Source organism: Panulirus ornatus, chromosome 1 (assembly GCF_036320965.1).
Source record: "Panulirus ornatus isolate Po-2019 chromosome 1, ASM3632096v1, whole genome shotgun sequence".
Lineage (NCBI taxonomy): Eukaryota > Metazoa > Arthropoda > Malacostraca > Decapoda > Palinuridae > Panulirus > Panulirus ornatus.
This window is the reverse complement of record NC_092224.1, coordinates 46,558,699-46,576,467: the sequence shown is the minus strand read 5'-3', so window position 1 is coordinate 46,576,467 and position 17,769 is coordinate 46,558,699. Positions and strand designations below refer to the sequence as shown.

The window sequence follows — 17,769 nt, the reverse complement described above, 5'->3', positions numbered from 1 at the left end:
CACCCTTTTGAGCATGTACACATACCTCTAGCACTAATACGCCCATCCATTGCACTTTTTCACCCACCCCTGGCAGTCGTACACCCACCCATAGCACTCGTGCATTCACCCTTGGTACGCTTAAACCCACCCCAGTCACCCTTGCACCCACCCATGGCACTCATACACCCACCCGTGGGACTATTGCACCCACCTGTGGCACTCTTACCTGCACCTCTGGCACTTATACACTAACCCTGACACTCTTATATCCATTCCTGGCACTCACACATATACCCCTGGCTCTCGCACACCTACCCTGACACCCCTACACCTAACCCTGGCACTTCTACACCCACCCTTGGCACTCTTGCGCCCATTCGTCGCACTCGTACATATATCTCTGGCACTTCTACACCACCTCCTGCATTCCTAAACCCACTCATGGCACTCTTACACCCACCCCTGGCACTCATTCACCCACACCTGTCAACGTTACACCCACACCATGCGCTAGGTCATATACCGCTGGCACTCCTACACTTAACCCTGTCTCTCGATCACCCACCCCTGGCACTGCTACACCCACCCCTGGCACCGTTACACTCATTCCTGACACTCGTACATATACCCCAAGCACTTCTACACCCACCCCTGGCACACTTACACTCACCCCTTGCACTCCTACACCCGCCCATCGCACTCATACACCTACCCCTGGCACTTTTACGTCCACCTCTGTCACTCTTACACCGACCCCAGGCACTCGTAAACCCACTCCTGACACTCGTGCACTTACCACTGGCACCCGCATGCCCACAATTGTCACTTACACCCACCTCTATCACTCTTACATATACACCTGGTACTCGTACACCCACCCCAGTCACTCTTACACTCACACTTGGTACATGTACTATATATACCCCTGACACTAGTACACCTACCCCTGTCACATGCCCACCCACCCCTGGCACTCTTATTCCCACCCCATGCACTCGTGCATATAACACTGGCACTCGTGCACCCACCACTGACACTAATACATATACCCCTAGCACTCCTACACCCACCCCACGCACTCCTAAACTCACCCTTGGCTCACGTACACTCACCATTGGCACTCTTACAATCACCCCTGGCACTCTTGCACCCACATTTGGCACTTACACCCATTCCTGACACTCATACACCCGCCCTAACACTTTTACACCCATCCATGGCACTCTTATACACACCCCTGGCACTCCTACACCCACTCCTGTCACTCGCACGACCCCTGGTACTCGTAAACTCGCCTCTGTTAGGCTTACACCCACCCCAGGCAATTGTACATATACCCCTTGCGCTTGTACACCCACCACTGGCACTCCTACACCCCCTACCTAGTTCCTACACCCACCCCTGGCACTCCTACACTCACCCCTGACACTCGCACACCTACCTCTGGCACTCGCGCACCCACCGTTGCCACTCTTGCACCTACCCCTGGTATTCGCACACCCACCCCTTGGTGCACGTACAATTACCTCTGTCACTTAAACACCCAGCCCTTTCACTTTCACACCCACCCCTGGTACTCGAAAACCTATCCTTAGCACTCCTACACACCTCTTTGGTACTCTTACAGCCTACCCCTTACTCTTACACCCTCCCCTGGCATTCGTGCACCCACCCCTGGCACTCTTACACTCTCCGCTAGCAGTCTTACACCGACCTCTGGCACTTATACACCCAGTCTGGCACTCATACACCCATTCCTGGCACTCCTACATATACCCCTGTCACATGCACAACTACACCTGGCACTCTTACACCCACCCATGGCACTCTTACACCCACCACTGGAACTCTTATACCCACCCTGGCACTCTTACACCCATTCCTAGCACTCGCACATATACCCCTGTCACGTGTACACCCACCTTTGGCACTCTTACACCCATTCCTGGCACTTCTACACCCACCCTTGGCATTCTTACACCCACCCTTGCCACTCGTACACCTACCGCTAGCACTCGCATACCCAACTCTGTCACTCTTGCACCCACCCCTTGCACTCTTACACCCATCCTTGGCACTCTTACACCAACCCCAGGCACCCGTACATATACGCCTGGCACTCGCACACCCACCCTTGTCACTCTTACACTCACACCTGACACTCGCACACTTACCAGTTGTACTCGCACGTCCACCCCTGTCACTCTTACACCCACCCCTAGCACTCGTACATATACGCCTGGCATTCGCACACCCACCCCTGTCACTCTTACACTCACACCTGGCACCAGTACATATACCCCTGGCACTAGTGCACCTACCCCATTACTCATAAACCCACCCTTGGCACTCTTACGCCCATTCCTGGCACTCGTGCATATACCCTGGCACTCGTACATCCACCCCTGGTACTCGAACACCCACCCCTGGCACTCCTACACCCACCCCTGGCACTCGTAAACCCACCCTTAGTACTCGTACACCAATTCTTAGTACGATTACACCCACCTCTGGTACTCACACCCATCCATGGCACTCATGCACCCAGCCCTGGCCCTCCGACACCCACTCCTGGCACTCTCACACCCACTCCTGGCACTCTTACACCCATCTCTGGCACTTATACATCCCACCGTGGGACTCTTACGTCCATTTCTGGCACTCGTTCACATACCCCTGTCATTTGCACATCCACTCCTGGGACTCTTGCATCCACCTCTGGCACTCTTACACCCACCCCTAGCACTCGCGCATCCATCCTTGGTACTCTCACATCCAACCCTAGGACTCTTAAACCCAACCATGGCACTTGTATACCCACCCCTGGCACACATACACCCACCCCTAGCACACATACACCCACCACTGATACTCGTACATATACCTCTGGCACTCGTACACCTACCCTCGCCACTCGTACACCCTCTTCTGGCACTCGTACATACCTCTGTCACTCTTACACCCACCCCAAGCACTCGTACATATACCTCTGGCACTCGCACACCTACACCTGTCACTCGCACACCCATCCCTGGCACTCATACACCAACCCTTGGCACTCTTACGCCCATCCCTAGAACTGTTACCCCCACTCTACCACTCTTGCACTCATTCTAGTACTCGTACATTTACCCCTGTCACTTGTACGCTCACCTCTGGCACTTCACACCCACCCCTGGCACTCCTACACCTTGGCACTCGAACACCTACCGCGAGCACTCACATACCCACCCCTATCACTCTTATACCTGCTCATGGCGCTCTTACACACACTTCTGTTACTCTTGAGCCCACCCCTAGCAATCGTATATATACCCCTGGCACTCGTACACCTTCCCCTGTCACTCCCACATTCACCCCTGGCACTTTTACACCCACCCCTGGCACTCATACATATAGCCCTGGCACTCGTACACCCACCACTGGCACTGGTACATATACCCCTGGCACCACACCCACCCCTGGCACTCATGCATATAGCCCTGGCACTCGTACACCCACCACTGGCACTGGTATTTATACCCCTGGCACTCCTACACCTACCTCTGGCACTCGTACATCCACCCTTGGTACTTATACACCCACCCCTAGCACTCGTACATATACCCCTAGCATTCGTACACCCACCTCTCGGCACACGTACACCCACCCTTCACTCTTGGTCATTTCACGTGAGTACTTCACACTTGTCACACATAGCTGGAGAGGTCACGTGAGTGCTTGCTTCTTTCTGGTCATAGACACCTGGAACAGGTCACATGAGTGCTTTACACTGGTCACTCACACATGGGACAGGTCACGTGAGTGTTTCTCTAGTCACACACCTGAAACAGGTCACTTTAGTGCTTCTTTCTGGTCACACACACTTGGAACAGGTCACGTTAATGCTTCTCTCTGGTCACACACACCTGGAACAGGTCAAGTGATACTTCACTCTGGTCACACGCTCTTGACAGGTCAAGTGAGCGCTTCACTCTGATGGCACATACCTAATCCAGCCCACTCAGGAGTCCACCCCTCTGGCAGGTCAGCTCGAGATGGGTATGGCGGCGGCGGGTGTGGTGGCTTCGAGGTGTTCGCCTTTCTGGCCTTCCTGTTGGCCTTGTTGGATCTGCTGCTGGACCTGAACGACATGGACGACGGAGCCGCCAGACGTATGCGGCGCCACGATCGCTCTGCCCACCACGGATCACACAACTGTTCAGTGAGACGATTGATGTGCTTATCCTCGATAGTGGAGAATGATGTATGTGGATATTGGAGTATGACGTATGCTGAGTGAAGGCGGATATTGGAGTATGACGTATGTAAGGTAATTGTGGATATTGGAAAATGACGTATGTTATGTGGATGTGGATATGGAGAATGACATATGTTAAGATATGGATACTGAAGATGACGTATGTTAAATGGACCTAGATATTGGAGGATGCCTTATGTCAAGTAGATGTGGATATTGGAGGATGACTTGTACGTTGATATGGATATTGGGTGATGTATGTCAATTGCATGTGGATAACGAAGGATGACGTGCGTTAACTGGATGTGGATATTGGAGGATGATGTATGTTAGGTGGATGTGGAATAGAAAGATGCCTCATGTTAAAGAGATTTGGTGTTGAAGCATACCTTAACTTAAGTGGATGTGGATAATGACGGATGACGTATGGTTAGTAGATGTGGATACTGAGGGATGACTTACGTTAAAAGATATGAATATTGGAGGATAACATATGTTAAATAGATGTGGATGTGGATGATATACAATATGTAGACGTGGGGTTAGAGCATGACGTATTTTAAATGGATGTGGATACTGAAGGATGACGTATGGTAAGTGCATTTGATATTGAAGTATGACGTATGTTACATGGATGTGGATATTAGAGGATGACGTATATTGAGTGGATGTGGATATTTGACGATGATTTATGCTAAATTGATATGGATACTGGAGGATGTACGTTAAGTGGCTGTGGATATTGGAGAATGACGTATAGTAAGAGGATATGGATATTAAAGGATGACGTGTAAGTGGACATGGATAACTAGGTAAGCTGAAGAAACAAGGATAACTCAGGAAACTAGAGTAGATGAGAGAATTAGAGAAACTGAGGTAACTAGGGTAACTGAGGGAACTACGATAACTGAGGGAACTAGGATAACCTAGGGAAGTAGGGTAACTAAAGAAACGAGGGTAGCAGAGGGAACTAGGATAGCTGAGGGAACTAGGATAACTGAGGGAACTAGGATAAATGAAGCAACTATGAAAACTGAGGGAATTAGAGAAACTGAGGGAACTAGAGTAACTGAGGGAACTAGGGTACCTACGGGAAAGAGGATGACTAAGGGAACAAGGGTAACAGAGGGAACTACAGACTCTGAGGGAACTGCGGAAACTGAGGGAACTAGGAAAAGTTTGGGAACTGGTGAAAGTGAGGGAACTAGGGTAACTGAGGGAATTAGGTTAGCTGAAAAAAGGATAACTGAGCTCAATAACAAGGGTAACTGAGGGAACTAGGGTAACTAAAGAAAAAACTAGGGTATCTGAGGAAAGTAGAATAACTGAGCGAGCTAGGGTAACTAAGGGAACTAGGGTAAATGAGAAATCTAAGGTAACTGAAGGAACTAGAGTAACTGAGGGGACTAGGATAACTGAAGGAACGAGGATAACTGAGGGAGCTAGAGAAACTGAGGGAACGAGGATAACTGAGGGAACTACAGAAACTGAGGGAACAAGAGAAACAAAGGGAAGTAGGAACATTGAAAAAACTTGATTAACCAAATATCTGAGAAAATTAAAGTAACTGTGGAAATTAGGGTAACAGGTAACAAGAGAAACTGAAGGAACTAGGATGACTGAGGGAACTAGGGTACCTGAGGGAATTAGAGAAACTGAGGGAACTAGGGTAACTGAAGGAACTAGGGTAACTGATGAAACTAAAGAAACCGAGCAAACTAGAGACACTTAGGGAACTAGGATAGCTGAAGGAATTAGGATAACCGAGGGAACTACAGAAACTGAGGGAACCAGGGAAACTGAGGGAAGTAGGAAAACATAAAAAACTTGGTTAACTAGAACTAGATTAATCGAGAAAACTAGAAGAACTGAGGGATCTAAAGTAACTGAGGACATTAGGGTAACAGAAGGAACTAGAGAAACTGAGGGAACTAGGGCAACTGAGGGAAAGAGGATAACTGAGGAAAAAGGGTAAATGAGGGAAATGGAGAAACTGAGGGAAGTTGGGTAACTGAGAGAACAAGAGGAACTGAGGGAGCTAGGGTAACTAAGGGAACTAGGATAAATGAGGGAACTAGGGTAATTGAGGGAATTAGAGAAACTGAGGGAACTAGGGTAACTGAAGAAACTAGGGTAACTAATGAAACTAAAGAAACCGAGCAAACTAGAGACACTTAGAGAACTAGGATAACTGAAGGAATATGGATAACTGAGGGAACTACAGCAACTGAGGGAAGCAGGATAACAGAAGGAACTTGATTAACTAAAAGACCTAGATTAATTGAGAAAACTAGAATAACTGAGGGAACTAAAGTAACTGAGGAAATTAGGGTAACAGAAGGAACTAGGGTAACTGAGGGAACTAGGATAACTGAGGAAACAAGGGTAAATGAAGGAAATGGAGAAACTGAGGGAAAGTGGGTAACTGAGGGAAATGGAAAAACTGAGGGAACTAGGATAACATAGGGAACTATGATAACTGAGGGAACTAGGGCTTAACTGAGGGAATTAGAGAAACTGAGGGAACTAGGGTAATTGAGGGAACTAGAGAATTTGAGGGAACGAGGATAACTGAGGGAAAAAGCGTAACTGAGGGAACTAGGGTAACTGAGGGAGTTAGGTTCACTGAGCGAACTATGACAACCGAGGGAAATAGAATAAATGAGGGAACTAGGGTAACCGAGGGAACTAGAGATACTGTGGAACTAGAAAAACTGAGGAACTAGAGTAACTGAGTTAAGTAGGGTAACTGAGGGAAGTAGGGTAACTGAGGGAAATAGGGTAACTAAGGGATCTTGAATAACCGAGGGAACTAGGATAAATGAGGGAAGTAGGGTAATTAAGGGAACTAGGATAAATGAGAGAAGAAGAATAACCGAGGGAAATAGGGTAACTGAGAGATCTAGGATAAATGAAGGAACTGGAGGGTCTGAGGAAACTAGGATAACTGAAGAAACGAGGTAACTGAGGAACTAGAATAACTAAGGAAATTAGAGTAACCGAGAAAAATAGGGTAACAGGGAATTAGGGAACTGAGGGAAGTAGGATAACTGAAGGAACTGAGTGAAGCAGGGTAACTGAGGGAACGAGGAACTAAGGGAACTTTAATAACGGAGAGAACTAGGATAATTGAGGGAATTAGGGTAACCAAGGGAACTAGGATAACTGAGAGAAGAAGAAGAACTGAGAGAAGAAGAAGAAAATAGGGCAACTGAGAGTTCTAGGGTAACTGAAGGAATTGGAGTAGCTGAGGGAACTAGGGTAGCTAAGAGAACTAGGATAAATGAAGAAACGAGGAAAACTGAGGAAACTAGGTTACCTGAAGAAAAGGATAACTGAGATCAAAAACTAGGGTAACTGAGAGAACTAGGACAACTAAAGATCTCGGATAACTGACGAAAGTAGGATAACTAAAGAAACTAGGATATCTGAGGTAAGTAGGATAACCGGGCGAAATTGGGTAACTGAGGGAACTAGGGTAAACGAGAGATATAAGGTAACTGAGGGAACTACGGTAACTGAGGGAACTAGGATAGCTGAGGGAACGAGGATAACTAAGGAACTACAGAAACTGAGGGAACCAGAGAAACTGAAGGAAGTAGTATAATTGAAAAAAAACTTGATTAACTAAATAACTGAGAAAACTAAAGTAACTGAGTAAATTAGGGTAACAGAGGGAACTAGAGAAATTGAGGAAACTAGGGTAACTGAGGGAACGAGGATAACTGAAGAAACAAGGGTAAATGAGGGAATTCGAGAAACTGAGGGAAATTGGGTCACTGAGGTAACAAGAGAACTGAGGGAACTAGGGCAGCTGAAGAAACTAGGATAACTGAGGGAAGTAGGGTAACTGAGGGAATTAAAGAAACCGAGGGAACTAGGGTAACTGAAGGAACTAGGGTAACTGATGAAACTAAAGAAACTGAGCAAACTAAAGACACTTAGGGAACTAGGATAACTAAGGGAACTACAGAAACTGAAAGAAGAGAGAAACTGAGGGAAGTAGGATAACTGAAGAAACTTTGTTAACTAAAAGAACTAGATTAGCTGAGAAAACTAGAATGATTGAGGGAACTATAGTAACTGAGGAAATTAGGGTAACAGAGGGAACTAGAGAAACTGAGGGAACTAGGGTAACTGAGGGAGCGAGGATAACTGAAGGAACAAGGGTAAATGAGGGATATGGAGAAACTGAGGGAAATTAGGTAACTGAGGGAACAAGAGAAACTCAGGGAACCAGGGTAACTGAGAGAACTAGGATAACTGAGGGTACTAGGGTAACTGAGGGAATTAGAGATACTGACGGAAGTAGGGTAATTTAGGGGACTAGAGAAACTGAGGGAACGAGGATAACTGAGGGAAAAAGCATAACTGAGGGAACTACACTGGTAACTGAGGAAGCTAGGATATTAAGCGAACTATGGTAACTGAGGGAACTAGGGTAACCGAGGGAACTATACATACTGTGGGACTAGAAAAACTGAGGAACCACAGTAACTGAGGGAAGTAGGATAACTGAGTGAAGTAAGGTAACTTAAGGAACTAGGGTAACTAATGGATCTTGAATAACTAAGGGAACTAGGGTAACTAACTAGTGTAACTAAGGGATCTTGAATAACTAAGGGAACTAGGGTAACTAAGGGAACTAGGATAAATGAGGGAAGTAGAATAACTGATGGAAATAGGGTAACTGAGAAATTTTGGATAACCGAAGGAACTGGAGTAACTGAGGGAACCAGGGTAACTAAGAGAACTAGGATAGCGAAAGAAACGAGGGTAACTGAGGGAACTAGAATAACTGAGGAAATAAGAGTAACCGAGGAAAATAGGGTAATTGAGGGAACTAGGGGAACCGAGAGAACTAGGATAACTGAAGGAACTAGGATACCTGATGGAACTAAAATAACTGATGGAAATAGGGTAACTGAGGGAATTAGAGAAACAGAGGGAACTAGGCTATCTGAGGGAAGTAGGGTAACTGAGGGAACTATGATAACTGATGATAATAAGGTAACTGAGGGAACTAGGATAACTGAAGGAGATAGAGGAAATGCAGAAAATAGAGTAACTGAGAGAACTAGGAAAACTGAGGGAAATAGGGCAGCAACGAGAAACTAGGATAAATGAGGGAACTAGGGGAACTAGAATATCTGAGTGAACTAGGATAACTAAGAAAACTAGAATAACCGGGGGAACTAGGGTAACTGAAGGAACTAGAACAACTGAGGACCTAGAGAAACTGAGAGAAGTAGGATAACTGAGGAAACTGGGTAACAAAGGGAATTAGGATAACTGAAGGAACTAGGGTAACTACGGAAACTAGCATAAGTGAAGAAACGAGGGTAACGGGTATCTAGAATAACTGAGAGAACTAGAGTGACTGAGGAAACTAGGGTAACTAAGAGAACTAGGGTAACCGATGAAACTAGGAAAACTGTGGGCACTAGAATACCTGATGAAACTAGGGTAACTAAGGGAACGAGGGTAACTGAGGAAATTAGAGAAACTGGAGGAACTAGGCTAGCCGAGGGAGATAGGATAACTGAGTGAGATGTATAATAATTGAGGAAGGTAAATTAGCGGACTGAACTAGAATAATTTAGGGAACAAGGGTGAATGAAGAAAATGGGGTAAGCGAGGGAACTAGGACAACTGAGGGAAATAGGGTAGCTACGAGAAGTAGAACAACTGCGGAAAGTAGGATAACTACGGGAACTAGAATAACTGAGGGAACCAGAAAAGCTGATGGAGGTAGGATAACTGAGGAAACTTGGTTAACTAAAATAACGAAAACAATGAGGGAACTAGTGTAAGTGAGGAACCAGAAAAATTGAGAGACCTAGAGTAACTGAGGAAAATTGGGTAATTGATGGAACTAGAGAAATGAGGGAACTAGGGTAGATGAGAGAACTGGGATACCTGAGGGAACAAGGGTAACATAAGGAAATATAGACACTGAGAAACTAGGATAACTAAGGGAGCTATAATAAATGAGGAAACTAAAGTAACTAAAGGAACTTGAATAACTTAGGGAACTAGAATAAATGAAGAAAATAGGGTAACTTTGGGAACTATGATAACTGAGGTAAATAAGGTAGCTACGAGAACTAGAATAACTGCTGGAACTAGGATAACTGAGGGAACTAGAATGACTGAGGAAATCAGAAAAACTGAGGGATATAGGGTAATTGAGGAAACTTGGTTAACTAAAAGAACTTGAATGACTGAGGGAATTAGTGTAACTGAGGAAACTAGAATAACTGAGGGAGCTAGAATAAATGAAGGAAATAGAGTGACTGAGGGAACTAGGATAACTGAGTGAACCAGGGTAGGTGAGAGAACTACATTATCTGAGGAAACTTGGGTATCTATGGAAATTATTACTGCAGGAACTAGGGTAACTAAGGAACTAAGATAATTGAGGAAACTTGTGTAACTAAGAGAACTAGAATATCTGAGGGAGTTAGGGTAAGTGAGGGAACTAGGGTAACTGAGGGAACTAGAATAATTGAGGGAATTAGGATATATGAGGGAACTAGGTCAACTTAGTGAATTAGGATAACTGAGGGAACTAGAATAACTGTGGGAAGTAGGGTAACCGAGAGAACTAGAGAAACTGAGGCAACTAGAGAAACTGAAGAACTAGAGAAACTGAGCAACTAGAGTAACTTAGAAGACTAGAGAAACTGAGGGAACTAGGGAAACTGAGGGAACTAGGGTAAATGTGGGAACTAGGGTAACTGATGGAAATTGGATAACTGAGGGAACTAGGGTAACTGAGGGAATAGGGTAACTGAGGGAACTAGAGAGAGTGAGGGAACTAGGATAACTGAGAGAATTAGTGTAACTGAGGGAGCTAGAGAAAGTGAAGGAACTAGAGAAACTGAGGGAACCAGATTAAGTGAGAGAACTAGGGTAACTAAGAAAAGTAGGGTAACTGAGTGAACTAGAGTAACTGAGGAAAATAGAGTAATTGATGGAATTAGGGTAACTAAAGGGAACTTGAATAACCGAGGGAACAAGGGAAACTGAGAGAACTAGAGTAGCTGAGGGAACTAGAGAAAATGAGGGAACTAGGGAAACTGAGGGAACTACGGTAACTATTGGAACTAGAGAAACTGAGGGAACCAGATCAACCGAGGGAACTAGGGTAACTTAGGAAACTAGGAAAACTGAGAAAACTGGGGTAACTGAGGGAACTAGGGTAACTTAGGGAAGTAGGATAACTGATGGAATTTGGATAACTGAGGGATTAGGGCAACTGAGAAACTAAGGTAACTGAGAAACTAGATAAAGTGAGGGAACTAGGGTAACTGAGGGAACTAGGGTAACTAAGGGAAATAGGATAGCTGAAGAAACGAAGGTAACTGATGGAAATAGAATAGCTGAGGGAACTAGGAAAACCGAGGAAACTTGGGCAACAAAGAAGATTAGAATAACTGAGGGAAGTAGGTTAACAAAAAGATCAAGAATAATTGAGGGAACTAAGATAACTAAGGGAACTAGGGCAACTGAGGGAACTAGGACACCTGAAGGAACTAGGATAACTATGGGAAGTAGGGAAACTGAGGGAACTAGGGTAACTGAGAGAAAAAGAGTAACTGAGGAAAATCGGGTAATTGACGAAATTAGGGTAACTAAGGGAAGCTTGAACAACTGAAGAAACAAGGGTAACTGAGGGACCTAGATTAACTGAGGGAACTAGGATAACTGGGAAATAGGATAACAAAGGCAACTAGGGTAACTGGGGGAACTAGGATAACTGAGGGAACTAGGGTGTCTGAGGGATCTAGGGCAACTAAGGGTATTAGAGAAACTGAAGAAACTAGGATAATTGAGGGAACTAAGGTAACCGACGGAATTGGGATAACTGAGGGAAGTAGGGTAACTGAGGAAATTCGAGAAACTGGGGGAAATAGAGAAACTGAGAGAACTAGGGAAACTGAGGGAACTAGGGTAATTTAGGAAACTAGAGAAACTGAGGGAACTAGGTTAACTGAGGTAACTAGGGCAACTGAAGGAGCTAGGAAGTTGAAGGAATTTGGATAAATGAGGGAACTAGAATAACTGAGGGAACAAGGGTGACTGAGGGAATTAGGATAATTGAGGGAAGTAAAATAACTGGAGGAACTAGGGTAACTGAGAGATCTAGGGTAACCAAAGGAACTAGAGAAACTAAGGGAATTAGGGTAACTGAGGGAACTCGGGAAACTAAGGGAAATAGGATAACTGAAGAAAAGAGGGTAACTGAGGCCAAAAGAATAACTGAGGGAACTAGAGTAACAGAGAAAATAGGGTAACTGAGGGAATTATGGTAACTGAGGGAACTATGATAACTCTGGGAACTAGGATAACGGATGGAACTCGGATAACAGATGGAACTAGGGTAACTAAGGTAAATGAAAGAAGTAAATCAAATGAGGGAACTAGAGTAGATGAAGAAAATAGGGTAACCGAGGGAATTAGGATAACTAAGGGAAATAGGGTAGCTATGAACAAAAATAACTGCTGGAACTAGGATAATAGAGGGAACTAGAATAATTGAAGGAACCAGAGAAACTAGGTTAGCTAAACTTGGTTAGCTAAAAGAACTAGAATAAATGAAGGAACTAACGTAACTGAGGAAACTAGAATAGCTGACGGAACTAAAGTAACTGAGGAAAATAGGGTGACTGAGGAAACTAGAGAACTGACGGAAACTAGGGTAACTGAGAGAACTAGGATAGCTGAGGGAACAAGGGTAACTGAAGGAATTAGAAAAACTGAGGATCTAGGGTAACTGAGGGAACTAGGATAATAGGGAACCAGGTTAAGTGAGGGAACTACGGTAAGTAAAGGAGCTAGAACATATTAGGAAACATGGGAAACTAAGGGAACTAGGGTAACCGACGGAACTAGGGTAACTGAGGGAACTAGAATAATTGAGGGAACAGAAAAACTGAAGGAAGTAGGACAATTGAGGGAACTAGGATAATTTAGGAACTAGGATAACCTAGGACACTTGGGTAAGTAGAACTAGAATAACTGAGGGAACTAGGATAACTGAGGAAACTAGGATAAATGAGGAAACTTGAGTAATTAACTCGAATTAATGTGGGAACTAGGGTAACAGAGGGAACTAGAATAATTGAGGGAATAAGGATAACTGAGTGAACTAAGACATCTCAGGGAACTAGGATAACTGAAGGATCTAGATTAATTGTAGGGAGTAGAGTAACTGAGGGAACAAGTGTAATTGAAAGAACCAGAGTAACTGAGAGAACTAAAGAAAGTGAAGGAACTAGGGTAACTGGAGGAGCTAGGGTAAGTGACGGAACTAGAGAAACTGAGGGAACTAGAGGATTTGACGGAACTACGGTAACTGAGGGAACTAGGGTAACCTAGGAAACTAGAGAAAGTGAAGGAACTAGGGTAACTGAGGGAACTAGGGTAAATGAGGTAACTAGGGTAACTGATGGATATTGGATAAGTGGGTGAACTATCGAAACTGAGGGAACTAAAGAAACTGAGGAGAGTAGGATAACTTAGGGAACTTGGATAACTGAGGGAACTAGGGTAGCTGAAAGAACTAGAATATCTGAGGGAACTAGGGTAACGAAGAGAACTAGAATAGTTGAGGGAACTAGGGTAAATGAAGGAACTAGGGTGACTGAGGAACTAGAGAAACTGAGAAGTAGCCTATCAGAGTTAACTTGGGCAACTAAGGGAACTATGATAAGTGAAGGAACTATGGTAACTGAGGGAACTAGAATAACCGAGAGAACTAGAAAAACTGAGGAAAGTAGGACAACCGAGGGAACTATGATAAATGAGGGAACTAGGATAACCGAGGAAGCTTGGAAAACTATAAAAATTAGAATAGCTCAGGGAACTAGGGTAACAGATGGAATTAGAATAATTGAGGGAACTAGGATGACTGAGGGGACTAGGACAACTGATGAACTAGGATAACTGAGGGAACTACAGTAACTCAGGAAAGTAGGATTACCGAGGCAACTAGAGTAGCTGAGAGAACTAGAGTATCTGAGGAAAAAAGGGAACTGAAGGAACTTGAATAACTGAGGGAATTAGGGTAACTGAGAGAACTAGATTGACAGAGGGAACTAGGATAAATGTGGGAAGCAGGATAACTATAGGAAGTAGGCTAAATGTGGGAAGCAGGAAAATTATAAAAAGTAAGATAACTGAGGAAACTAGTGTAACTGAGGGAAGTAGTGTGACTGACGGAATTAGAGTAACAGAGGAAACTAGGGTAACTGAGGGAGCTAGAGAAACTGATGGAACTAAGGTATCTGAGGGAACTAGGATAAGTGAGGGAACTAGGGTAATTGAAGGAATTAGAGAAACTGAAGGAACTAGAGAAACTGAGGAAACTAAGGTAACTGGGAGAACTAGGGTAACTGAAGGAACCAGAGAAACTGAGGGAACAAGAGAAGGTGAGGGAACTAGGGTAACTGAGGGAATTAGAGAAACTGAGCGAAGTAAAATAACTGAGAGATCTAGAGAAACTGAGGAGCTAGAAAAACTGAGGAACTACAGAAAGTGAGGAACTAGAAAAACTGAGGAAGTAGAGAAACTGAGGGAAGTAGGTTAACTAAAGATAACAGGAATAGCTGAGTGAAGTAAACTAAGGGAACTAAGATAACTGAGGGAACTAGGGTAACTGAGGGAACTAGGATAACTGAGGGAAGTAAAATAACTGAAGGCACTAGGGTAACTGAGAGATGTAGGGTAACAGAAGGAACTAGGGTAATTAAGGGAACTAGGATAACTGAGGGAACTAGGATAACTGAGGGAACTAGGGTAATCAAGGGAACTAGGATAACTGAAGAAATGAGGGTAACTGAGGGAAGTAGAATAACTGAGGGAACTAGAGTAACTGAGGAACATAGCTAACTGATGGAACTAGGATAACTGCGGGAACTAGGATAACTGATGGAACTGTGGTAACTAAGGGAACTAGGGTAAGTGAGGGAATCAGAGGAACTGAGGGAACTAGGCTAATTGAAGGAGCTAGATTAACTGAGAGGACTATGATAACTGAGATAACTAAGGTAACTGAGGGAAGTACAATAACTGAAAGAACTACAGTAAGTGAAGAAAACAGGGTAACTAAGGGAACTAGGATATCTAAGGTAAATAGGGTAGCTACTAGAACTAGAATAGCTGCGGGAACTAGGGGTATTTGAGGGAACTAGAATAGCTGAGGGAACTAGGGCAAATGAGGAACTGGAATAACTGAGAGAACTAGGGTAGCTGAGGGAACTAGAATATCTGTGGAACTAGAGAAACTGATAAAAGGTTGGATAATTGAGCAAACTTGGATAACTGAGGAACTAGGATAAATGAAGAAACTAGAGTGAGGGAACTAGAATAACTGAGGGAACTAGGATAACTGAAGGAACTAGAGTGACAGAACTAGAATAAGTGAGGGAACTAGAGAAACTGAGGCAAGCAGGAAAACTGAGAGAACTAAAATAACTGGGAGAACTAGGATAACCAAGGAAACTTGCGCAACTAAGAGAACTAGAATAATTAAGGGAAATAGGGTAACTGAAGAACTAGAATAACTGAGGGAACAAGAATAACTGAGGAAAATAGGGTAATTTAGGGAACTTGAGAAACTGACGGAACTAGGGTGACTGAGGGAATTAGAGAAACTGAGGGAAGTAGGTTAACTGAGGGATATATAGAAACTGAAGGAACTAGGACAAATAAGGGAATTTGCATAACTGAAGGAATAACGATAACTGAGGGAATTAACATAACTGAGGGAACTAGGGTAACTGAGGGACCTAGAATATGTGAGGAACTATAGAGACTGAGGAAAATAGGGTAACTAAGGAGCCTTGAGTAATTAGGTAACGAGGATAACTAAAGGAACTAGTGTAACTGAAAAAGTAGAGTAACTAAAGGAACTAGAGAAACTGAGGGAAGCAGGACAACTGAGGGAACTAGGATAACCGAGGAAACTTGCGTAACCAAGAGAACCAGATTGATTAAGGGAAATAGGATAACTGAGGGAACTAGGATAACAGGAAATTTGGGTAACTAAAAGAACAGAATAACTAAGGGAACTAGGGTACCTGAGGGAACTAGAATAAGTGAGGGAACAAGAAAAACTGAGGAAAATAGGGTAATCTAAAGAACTAGAAACTGAGGGAACTAGGGTAACTGACGGAACTAGGATAACTGATTAAACTAGGGTAACTGAGGGAGTTAGAGAAACTGAGGGAACTAGGTTATCTGAGGGAACTAGAAACACTCACGGAACAAGGATAAATGAGGGAATTTGGATAAGTGAGGATGCTAGGATAGCCGAGGGAATTCGGATAACTGAGGGAACTAGGGTAACTAAGAGACCTAGAATATCTGAAAAGCTAGCGAGACTGGAGAAAGTAGGATAACTGAGGAAACTCAAGTAATCAATGTAACTAGGATAACTGAAGGAACTAGGGTAACTGAGGAACTAGAATAACTGAAGTAACTAGAGAAACTAAGGGAAGCAGGACACCTGAGAGAACTAGGAGAATTGACTGAACTAGGATAACCAAGGAAACCTGGGTAACTAAGAGAGCTAGAATAACTTAGGGAAATAGGGTAACTGAGGGAACTAGGATAACTGAGGAAACTTGAGTAATTATGAGAACTCTAACAACTAAGGACTAGGACAACTGATGAACTAGAAATTAATGAGGGAACTAGAATAACTAAGTGAACTAAGATAACTGAGTGAACTAGAATATCTGTGGGAAGTAGAGTAACCGAGAAAACTAGGGTAGTTGAGAGAACTAGAGTAACTGAGAAAAACAGCGTAACTGAGGGAACTTGGTAACTAAGGGGAACCTGAATAATTGCGGGAACTAGGGTAACTGAGGAAATTGAAATAACTGAAAAGCTAGGATAACCGTGGGAAGTAGGGTAACTGAGGGAACAAGGGTAACTGTGCGGACTAGAGAAAAGGAGGGAACTAGGGTCACTGAAGGAACTAGAGAAACCGAGGGAACAGGGTAACTGAGGGGACTAGAGAAACTAAGGAAACTGGGGTAACTAAGGGAACTATGGTACTGAGGGAATTAGAGAAACTGTGGGAACTAGAGACACTGAGGGAACTAGAGTAACTAGGAGAACTAGAATGTTTGAAGGAACTGGAGAGACTGAAAGAAATAGAGAAGGTGAGGGAAATAGGGTAACTAAGGGAACTAGGGTAACAAGGGGAACTAGGGTAATTGAAAGAATTAGAGAAACTGAACGAAGCAAGGGAACTAGAGAAACTTAGGGACCTAGGGTATCTGAGGAAATAAAAGAAATTAAAGATAACCGAGGAAACTTGCTTAGCTAAAAGAAACTAGGGTAATTGAGAGAACTAGAGAAACCGCTGGAACTAGGATAACTGAGGGAACAAGAGTAAGTGAGAAAAATAGGATAATTTAAGAAACTAGAGAAACTGAGGGAACCACGGTAACTGAGGGAATTAGAGAAACTGAGGGAAGTAGGTTCTCTGAGGGAGCTATATAATCTGACGGAACTAGGATAAATGAGGGAGT

The 17,769-nt window shown here is 44.0% G+C and overlaps 1 protein-coding gene across 1 annotated transcript in view; it reads left to right on the top strand.

The window, feature by feature from the left end:
• LOC139751222 (uncharacterized) overlaps positions 1 to 17,769 on the top strand; it is a 58,793-nt gene that overhangs the window by 20,948 nt on the left and 20,076 nt on the right. The window contains exon 2 of the mRNA XM_071666465.1: positions 4,009 to 4,186. Coding sequence (XP_071522566.1) covers positions 4,009 to 4,186 — 178 coding nt within the window. The remainder of the gene's footprint in view (positions 1 to 4,008; positions 4,187 to 17,769) is intronic.